This window comes from Stomoxys calcitrans, chromosome 2, assembly GCF_963082655.1.
Source record: "Stomoxys calcitrans chromosome 2, idStoCalc2.1, whole genome shotgun sequence".
Lineage (NCBI taxonomy): Eukaryota > Metazoa > Arthropoda > Insecta > Diptera > Muscidae > Stomoxys > Stomoxys calcitrans.
The window spans coordinates 219,731,519-219,741,752 of record NC_081553.1 but is presented as its reverse complement, the minus strand read 5'-3'; the positions used below and the strand labels follow the sequence as shown (position 1 = coordinate 219,741,752).

The following is a 10,234-nucleotide window of genomic DNA, read 5'->3' as shown; positions in this document are numbered from 1 at the left end:
TCTAAGTATACCTTAAATCGGTCCATAACTTGATATAGATGATTTTGAATCTTGACTTCTTGAGCCACTAGAGGGCGCACATCTTATCCGATTTGGCTGAAATTTTGCATGAGGAGTTTTCTTATGACTTCTAACAACTGTGTCAAATATGTTTCAAATCGATCCATAACCTGATATATCTGCTATATAAACCGATCTGGATTCTTGACTTCTTGAGCCTCCAGAGGGCGTAATTATTGTTCGATTTGGCTTAAATTTTGTACAACGGCTTCTTCCATGACCTTCAACATACTTGTCGAATATGGTCCGAATCGGTCTATAGCCTGATACAGCTCCCATATAAACCGATATCTCTATTTTACTTCTTCAGCCACTAAAGGGCGCATTTCTTACTCGAATTGGCTGAAATTTTACCTAAATTTTTTTTGCCTAAAAAGAGATATCGGGAAAAGAACTCGACAAATGCGATCTATGGTGGAGGGTATATAAGATTCGGCCGGGCCGAACTTAGCACGATTTTACTTGTTACTTGTTCATTAGCAAAAAAAAATACTTTTTCGCTCATATATATCTCAGTGAGGGATAATAATTTTTATTTTTTGTTGTTCTTTTTGCAAAAAGTTTTTATATATATAAAGGTATATTAAGGAAAAATTGTATTTAAAAAAATATCAACCATTGATTCTTTGAGTTTCTTTTTAAAGAAAGGAAGTGCACTGTGTGTGGGAGTGAATATTTAGGTTTAACTTAAGCAAACTTAACTTAAAAGAAAAATAAAGAGTTGTATATAACATAAATATACACTAAAACAAATTAACTAATCGAAAATATCTAATATAACCATGCTATCAATTACAAACAATAACTTGTATATTAATTCTCTAAATGTATCGTTATGTTGTTGTTGCATCGGATGTCCAGCGTATTTGCTTTAGCTTATCGTAAATACTAAAATATAGAGCTGTCGTTAAACTGGATTTCAAGAGAGTAGGAGCAACACCTTTGTACAGCCCACGAACACCTTCCTGCTTGATGGTCTCAACCAGACAACTGTAGACACCAGTGCAGCGTATGTTTTGACCAAAAGTCTGACGATTCGATTCAAATCCTTGTATTTGCAAACGTTTTTTTATGAGGTCAAAAGGATAAACAATCGTTTTGGACAGCATACCAGATGAGGCACCCATTAAAAGCAGTGTCCAGGTGGGTAGTTTGCTGGAAAAAACGGAAATTTGAATGAAATGAAATGTAAGGAAGTTCAGAAACTTTTGTCAGAAAGTCAAGTTTCGACATAAGATCATTAAAAATTCAATTTGGACACAAGTGTTGATAAATTCAAATTTAAAATTTACAATTTTGGGAAAATTCTATCAACGTGTTTCTCAGTAGGGCGTTGGTTGGTAAATAAAATCTTATATATAAGGGAAGGGGGCAGAACCCCCCTTTTACCACAAAAACACCAACACAACGGAAAGTAGCAACATAGGGACAATATGGGATTCGAGTGAAAGGTATATATGAGTAGAATATGATATCAAATTAATATCCCAAAAATACTCCCTCCCTTATAAATTCCGAAAGGTATTCGGGAATAGAGTACAAATATGGTATCTAAGTTTGGGACCAAGGTCCGCCCGATCCCCAAAAAACCTCCTAGGCGCATCGAGACAATATGGGATATAAATTCAGGTTGAGGAGAAGGCTCACAGATATTGTGCACTATGTAGACTAAATCCGAGGATAGTTCACTGACTCTACAGACCGGTGATTGGAGTGGGCAAATTTGTTTGGAATTTAAAGGATCTGGCTCAAAAAAATCCGGCGACCATGCTGATGATGAATCGAAATCCTCGCTTTAACACCATACCAACTCACGCATTCTATGATTGTCTTGATCTCCGCCTGATAGACTTTGTTAAGGTCAGGAAATCGGAAACATATCTCAGTCCCAGTGTTTTTGATGTAGGCCCCAAGCCCACTCTGTGCTCTAGCTTTAATGCATCTGGGTAGCACGAACTTGTGCCGTTGGCAGCATTACCTCACACTCGACCTCAAATGTAGTCTCAGGTATTCGATTCAAAACCTGTTCCACATAGCCACAGTATTCAGTGGTCTAGTAGGCGTGATCATCTTCGTCCCGTCGGAATTTGTGGCTGGAACAATGTAACTTAGGCACCGGTTTAGGCAAGCTGTTGTCTACTTTTAAGTCACCCTCGAACCGCTGTAGACGGTATGACAGGACCTCAGTCACTTTTGGCGAAGTAACCGGGACTGATGCGCCAGGTTATTCAACCGAGAGTGACAGGGCAAGGAGGAGAGCCATTCGCCGTATTCGTGGTCTCCAAGCCGATGGACAGCCATCACAATTTGTCGTGAGCGAAGTTACGAATGTCATCCGTAGTATATACCGATCTCCCTTCTCTCACCAGTAGCAAAGGCGCTTGAGGCATTAATCTTTCCGAGCCTCGTAGGAGAATTTCCATTCGCCTAGCATCAACATGGATTTCGAAGACTGCATAACGCAACAACAGCTTTGCATACCATCACCGCACACATTTGCCGTGGCTTCAATCAGCCCAGGCCATGTGATAGGACGGTCCACGTAGGTCCACAATATGTGTCTTTCTTTTATTTCTTTTCTTTTTGTTGTAAATTTGATTTTTTTAATTTTTCGGTAGAGCTGCTTGCTTTGAAGAAAAATAAAATAATTAAAGACACCTATAAGCTTGACATTTGCTGTAAAATTTTGAGAGAAATTAAATTCCTCTATTATTTCTATGCTCTTAAGCTGAGTATTCTGTTCATCTTTTCAGGCGGAATGCTGTCAAACTCCATATAAAAAAAACGTCGGCGAAACGTTGCCTAAAAATAGGCGGAAAAGTAGTACTCTGCTTATAGCGAGGAAAATGGCAAAAACGACTATAGTGGCAACACTTTTGTTTTATTGGTTTCAGTGGTTCTTTTTTCTTTATTTATGTGAGAAAAAGTATATGAAATAGAGAGAACAATAAGTACAGATAAAGAAATGTGTTTTGAAATGGAAGCAAAAAAAACATTGGATTGCTGTCAAATTTCGCTCGCGAAACAATTGAAAATTTCAGCGGCTACTCCGAAAGCAGAATAGAATACCAACCCTTAGGCAATTACTACCCATGGTGGTGGGCACTCAAGATTCGGCTAGGTTGAAATCAGCCCGTTTTTCCTTGTTTTATTTGCAAATCTTATTCTGTGCATGCTTTGCCTAACTACGAGATCTTTGCAGTCTTTGTGCAACAGGTATCGTTTCACCACTTTTTCTCTCTTAACTTTCATTTCAGGATTAGTACATTTCCCCCAATACATAATCCAATTATTAATAATGAGTATGAAAATAATTGCAAAAATCATTGTGTTATAACACAAGCCGCTACTTACCTTCTCTCTTCCACATGAAAAGCTTTGCATGCCGATTGTGAAAACAATCGATAAAACATAAAATTTGAACCCATCAATGGGGTAATCTGTAGCAAGGCCGATGAGAGCCCTCTATACATGCCACGAGGTCCTTCGTTGCGTATAATCGATGAGACTGCACGTGTCGCATTTCGATATCCTTTGCTGGTGTCTTGTGCTATCAGACGTGTGCGTATAACATCGAGGGGAGTGGAGACAATAACGGCTGCACTTCCAGCTACAGCACCGCAAATGAAATTTGATAGATTTGGCTTATCCTTGAGGTAGGTGGTTTGCTTGGCGAATAGACTCAGCTGTTCGTAGGTCCAAAATTGAGAGATGCCATACATGACACTGAGCACTTGTGCCGGATTGTGACCCTTCCAAAAGGCCAGTAGACCCTCCTCCTTAAATATGGTCTTAACCGCCTGGGTAATGGAAATGTATTTGGACTTTTTTAAGCCACTTTTACCAATTGGTTCCACTTGTAGCTGAAAGCGTATCTTCAATACATCCAATGGCTGGCATGTGGATCTGGTAATGGCTGCAGCCAAACCGCCAGATATAATTTGATGTAATTGTTCGCGTTTACTGTGGGTACGTTTCTTGGCAGTGGGTTTTGTCTGCTCCACTGCCACTGCAGCTGCTGCTGATGAATTGCTGCCGACTTGTGGTGTCATCTTTTTGTTTTTTTTTTGTTGGTTGTTAGGTACAATACGAAAAAGATATCAATTTGTTTGCCAATAATAATATATGAGGAACATTGAGAAAGCTTTATTTAGCCTGTTTGTTGCTTGATGTTGTGGTCTGTTTTAAACGGAGTCAAGCGAGCGAGCGTTCGTTTAAAAGTTTGTGCGCTTTGTGCGAGCATTAACTCGCAACTGAAAACCAACCGAGTTTCACTTTTTTTCGTTTTCGTGTTTTTGGCCCTCTACTCTAAATCATGAATGAATGTTTTTGTTGTCCAACTATTATTTGCTTGATGCCGCCGTTATTGTTGTTGTTAAAAGCGTCATTTGCTGCTGTTGGTTTTGTTGTTGCGCTAAGGTATTTTTGGATGTAGTAGCTATGGTGAAGTAATAGCCCCAACGAACCAGTGCTAGAGGTTGTCTACGCAGATCATCCGAGTCGGCCACAAAGCGTAAATGACTTCTTAGAAAATGTTTGCACGCGCACTCTGCACTCTGAAATAAAGGCAAAAAAAAAATTAAACAAACATCAATGCCATAGACTGCTGTGTGCTCGTATTGTAAAATAAACAATGGCTAACAAGTGGGAAAAAATAAAAGCTCAACAAAATGTAGACAACTTATCTTTTGTATGGATCGATATTCGGAACATAACCCAAAGTCTAGATATGAGATATGTTGACCTTAACTCTGGATGAAAAGACCGAATGCATGGATGCAAAGGTGAATCTTCAAATTGGCAGGGATGGATTGAAAAAGTTATAGTACATAGATTTGACTAGGAAAACCTACTACCATTTTGGAACAGTCCCAATTCGAGACAATGTGGCCACAGTAAACCGGAACAATTATGTTATATCTGGTGATTCTGTATCACATATTAACAGATTCACATATCTATCTTATTATACCCTCCACTATAGGATGGGGGTATACTAATTTCGTCATTCTGTTTGTAACACCTCGAAATATGTGTCTGAGACCCCATAAAGTATATATATTCCCTGTTCGTCCGTCCGTCTGTCTGTCGAAAGCACAAATACTCTTATTAGTGTAGATCGGTTGGGATTATAAATGGGCCAAATAGGTCCATGTTTTGATATAGCTACCATATAAACCGAACTTGGGTCTTGATTTCCTAAGCCTCTAGGGAACACAATTCTCGTCCGATATGACTAAAATTTTGCACGAAGTGTTTTATTATAACTTCCAACTACTGTGCTAAGCATGGTTCAAATCGGTTCATAATCGGGTATCGGCTGTCATATAAACCGAACTTGGATCTTGACTTCTTGAGCCAATAGAGCGCGCAATTCTCATCCGATTTGGCTGAAATTTTGCATGAGGTGTATTTTTATGACTTTGCCAAAATTCTATGTACTGTGTTGTTGTTGTGGGCAACTTGCTTGTAGAAAGGGATTAGTGATTCTTAACCAGACTGGGAAGGCTGGATCGTTCCGATACATAAAACCTATGTCTTATTGTATTCGTGTTCCACAGTTGAAAAAAATATTGCTTCATGGTTACCTTCTTGTGGGTGTTTTTAACTTTGCAGTGAAGTGAAAAGTGTAAAAAGGAAATACTGCGATTAGCATCCTTCCCAGAGACGGGTCAATAATCGCTACCACCTTTCCACGGGCAAGTGTGACTATAACAACCAATTTTATCTTAATAAATTTAACTAAATATCCAAGGTTTTTCTTTTATGAAACTTTTCTTCGATGTTATGTAAGTTTTTCATAAGTTTTGAAAAATGTTCTTTAACTATATGTTGAAATTTCATAAATGTTGTAACATGTTTCATTGAATTGAGATTTATGAAACGTGTTTCATAAATGTTATGAAAAATTTCATTGAGACTTAATTAAATTTTTTTCTCAGAAATGTTGTGACAAAATCGTTAAATCCAGGATTTACTGAATAAGGTTAAGACAAGCGATCAGCCGACACACAATCTTTTTTAGTTTTTGGCAGTACTTGGCATTGAGGATGTCAACTTGTTATCTTTTTACATTCATTCTTTGTTTACGATTTCTCCTATTTGATGACATTTTCAATCGGCAGATTTAACATCCTTAATGATGTTCATGGGGTCTATCCACTGTATTTTTTGCAAGCGACCTAGCCTTCTATTAGTGAATCCTGCATTAAATCATGTCACCAAATGGCAAGCACCGACCATCTACACGAGGAGGCTAAAGGTACTATCACACTATATGTGCTTGTGTTATAACATGTCACTTTTGCAAATTGCAATTCATCATGTATATCAGAATTGTCAATTTACATACGATTCTTTATTTTTGCTATTACACTTGTATGTTATTTTCGTATGACATAACCTAAAAATGTGAGCAAAAGCTTATTTGTTATGCGTTGTTAAAACAATTTAATTAATGGAGTTGCTTTTATCCGACTGACAGCAAAAACAGCCAATTTCTTTATTTTTTTGTCAGAAGAAATAAAGCACCGTTCCAATCGAAAAAATAACTTTGTGCTATTTTGAAATGCGATTGTGTTATGCTAGTTTCATTTGTAACACATTATGTGCGCAATTTGAATAAAAGCAATATTTGACATGTCATAAGACAAGAACATATATAGGATGATAACGCGTTAAGATTTATAGGGTTAAGGAGCACTGCGAATTTCTATCAACCAGTTTTTGCTTGGCTGCCACCGACAGAATCACCAGAATAAAATTATCTGGATGTTCAACAGAATCCGCCAACAAGTAACATTTCCGCTCACAACTGCCTCATACAAGGCGAATTTGCAGGATATACACCAAGATGCATTTACTAGTGCTGACCGAATATAGTCCTTGGTGGGCGCCCACAATCAGTAGAACCAGAACTATTCTGGCTCAACCGTGATCCAAATGGTGCAACTGACTGAACTCGTATCGCTCAAGTTTGGACGATACTATCCCCAAATTCTACCCTGAATGCAGTTCTGGACCAGAGAACTGCATAAGACCCCATATTTGGCACTCAATAAACACTGATGAAAAACACTCAACAGACACTTGCTTTGTTTCGCATGCCACTTAAGAATTAAATTATAACTTAATTTTTAAGTTAAAACTTAAAAAGATTTGTGGTGGCTTGCGAAACAAACATACAGGGTGGCTGATGAAAGCCGCTACCAAAAAAAAATGTAATAACTTTTTTTCTATTTAATAATAATAATTTAATAATTAATTTAATTAATTAATTAATTAATTTAATTAATAATAATTTAATAATTAATTTAATAATTTAATTTAACATGAATAAAAGAAAAATGTATTCCATACACCGAAAAAAAAATGTAGCAATATTCATCATTGTAGCAATATTCATCAGCCACCCTCAACCACTCAATAGTGTCTATTGAGTGCCAAATGTTGGGTCTTATGCAGCTCTCCCTGTTCTGAACCTCATGAGGCCAATCATCTACTTAAATGCTCGGCGAAACCTTCAAATCTGACTGCAGAGGCACTATGGACCGCTACATTTGACGCGGCCAATTTTTAAGCTCGATCTGGGGACCATTGCAGGTCAGAATGATATCAGAGAGAGAGAGAGAGAGAGAATAAAAAGATCAATAAGGCAGAAGAAAAGTGAAAACGTGAAAAGCAACGTTGAGCTATAACAACAACAACAACATATTTCAATGTGAGGCTCTACAAATAGCTTCCTAAAAGCTTTGCTGAACATATGCAACTATGTTATTGACATTAGAAATCACAGGAGAAACGTTTGTTGATCATTTCCATAATTAATTATTTACAAGCATTCAGTAATTTCGAAAAGTTAAAGATCTGTTTTATATTAGGTTTTCACAGAGAAATAAACTGAAAACATAAGGACTAATGTCAAATTAAAACAAGTTATGGTCCGATTCGGAGTCGTATCAATTTTTCAGAGATACCAACCTCAGACATGGCTTGATGGAAAACCTCTGAACGTATAGGGCTGTCGAAGGCGCCTTTGTGATCGAAGTAACGATGGTAAGGGTCGATCTGTTGTTTTTTGGGTCTTTTCCAAGTTATGGCGTAGTGTGAATATCTGCTTTAAAGTGGATTTTTTATTTACTTATTTCTGAAAATTCCCTCGAACTTTCAGCAAATATTTTGGACAAGAGCAGCCAAATGGTATAGGCTTCCGTGAACATTATAATACAGGTTTCCGGTTATTAAACATGTTAATAGACCTTGGGGAATATTTTAAGGAGATTCACAAACAAACGTGCTGCTTTCATTGACCCAAATATTTAAAATGGGAGTACTTAAGAAGCTAAGACGCAAATATTTTGCTCACAAGCCCCTAAATCAAATTGAAGTGAACATTTCTTTGATGTGAATCATGTAGCTATTCAATCAAAACGTTTCTCTTTCATAATGCTACACAACAGATGGATAAATTAGCCGCAGACATCAATAAATTTTGATTGGTATGCTCTTGAGAGAAGCAGCAAAGAAGACATGTTGTCTGGTTTGCAGATCTTTCAACAGGTGTTAAATATTTAAATAACTATTTTGACATTCACACCTTTTGCATAAATCTAGCGATGTGAAGAGTCAAGAGCCACAAGTGGCGATAAAAAGCAGCAAAAAACAAAAATTAAAGAAAAAACACAAGGTAGGCATGCGCACAAGATTAGACATACGCACGTAAGTGTTTTAAGCGGAACGAGAGATCAAATCCATTGATCTTGGGATGGGTAATTGTAAACACAACAATACTGAGACTAAAAATGTCTAAAAATAATTGCTGAGATTGCAAAATCCCTCAAGTCTAATAAAGACCATGGCCAGCAACCCATGAAGTAATCATAAGTTGGTGGTTACGCTAGGGCAAGAAGGAAGGGTTGTTGTACAATACGTGAACGTAAGCAAACAAACAAACATACACATTTATTGGCTTCGATAACCTGCGATTTGACTTACCCACAGTATGGCATAAACACTGCAATTATTCAATATGCATAAAAGAAAGTTTTTGCTTTATGCTGCAATTGTTGTTGTTGTGTGTGTCTCATAAATTTCCAATTGCTGCTTGTGGCTGGCTGTTGTTGTGGTGTACTTCTCGTTGCTGGAACTCTATACAATTATTATTATTTACGTTTAACCAAAATCAATGAATGCACTGATAAAAGTTGGCTGCATGAACTCTTAGCTGTCTACGCTACAGAAAAATATCAACAAAAAAACAATTCACTACATAATACGCAAATGTTCACATATTCCGATCTCATAGCCTGTTACATCTTAAAACCACCTGTACACTAAGGCGCGCGTACATCTTCATTTTGGAGGAAAGCTATATGCTGCCCTCCTCGGTTTAAATTGATTTGTTGCGTGGTATCTTCTGTTTTCAGTAGCTTTTTCTCACTTTCTTTTCTCTTTGTTTATCTTGAGTATGGATGGCCTAGCTTGAGTAAAAACAATGTGTAAAGCGCTTTCGTGAGTAAGGCTTTAATACCCAACCGCTACGGAACAGGTTCTCAAAGATCTCTTCCAAAAATTGACCACACAAGGCACAAGGTTACGTCAAAAGTGGAAAACAACAATGCCACCGCACAGGGTAAACAAAAACACATGTTTAATGGCCATTCACAATAGTGTTAATGAAAATACCAGCTACAGCCAGATGTCTATCTCTCTATAGAGTTGTATTTTTTAAAGTAGCCTAAAGGTGTGTTTAGACTTACAGATAAGTTTTATGATTTACATAATGATATTTAACAACCATTTGTTAACAATTTGCTGTTTTTTATTTTTTTTTTATTTATCCAGAGCAATATAAATGGGCTGTATATGATTCCATTGCAATTTGTACTGGATGGTTTTATACCATGAGATAACTGTCGAAAGCACATGATTTGCAATGCAAACAATAAAATAAATCTAAGCAATTGTTGTTTTCGTTAAGCTACTGATAATTAGAACATTTTTATTGGCTTAATCATCTGTTTTCCTTTTATAAAAACAGCTGACGAGAGCCTTTAATCCGGTTTCAGTGAATAGTGTAAACGGGGTTTATGTAAAATATTTCAAATTAACTATATGGTTGTTAAAAGCAACGCAGATTTGAGGAGGAGGATTATTCCTTGGCCAAGAATGATCT

General features: G+C 37.1%; 1 protein-coding gene across 1 annotated transcript; it reads right to left on the bottom strand.

Annotated features, from left to right (window-relative positions):
• Window positions 1–641: 641 nt before the first annotated feature.
• Window positions 642–9,692, bottom strand: LOC106092452 (mitochondrial thiamine pyrophosphate carrier). Its single transcript, XM_013259322.2, has 3 exons — window positions 9,055–9,692; window positions 3,415–4,616; window positions 642–1,215 (listed from the first exon to the last, which is right to left on the bottom strand). The coding sequence occupies exons 2-3, from the start codon at window positions 4,110–4,112 to the stop codon at window positions 894–896; spliced, it is 1,020 nt and encodes a 339-aa protein (XP_013114776.1). The 5' UTR covers window positions 4,113–4,616; window positions 9,055–9,692; the 3' UTR covers window positions 642–893.
• Between the last annotated feature and the right edge of the window lie 542 nt (window positions 9,693–10,234).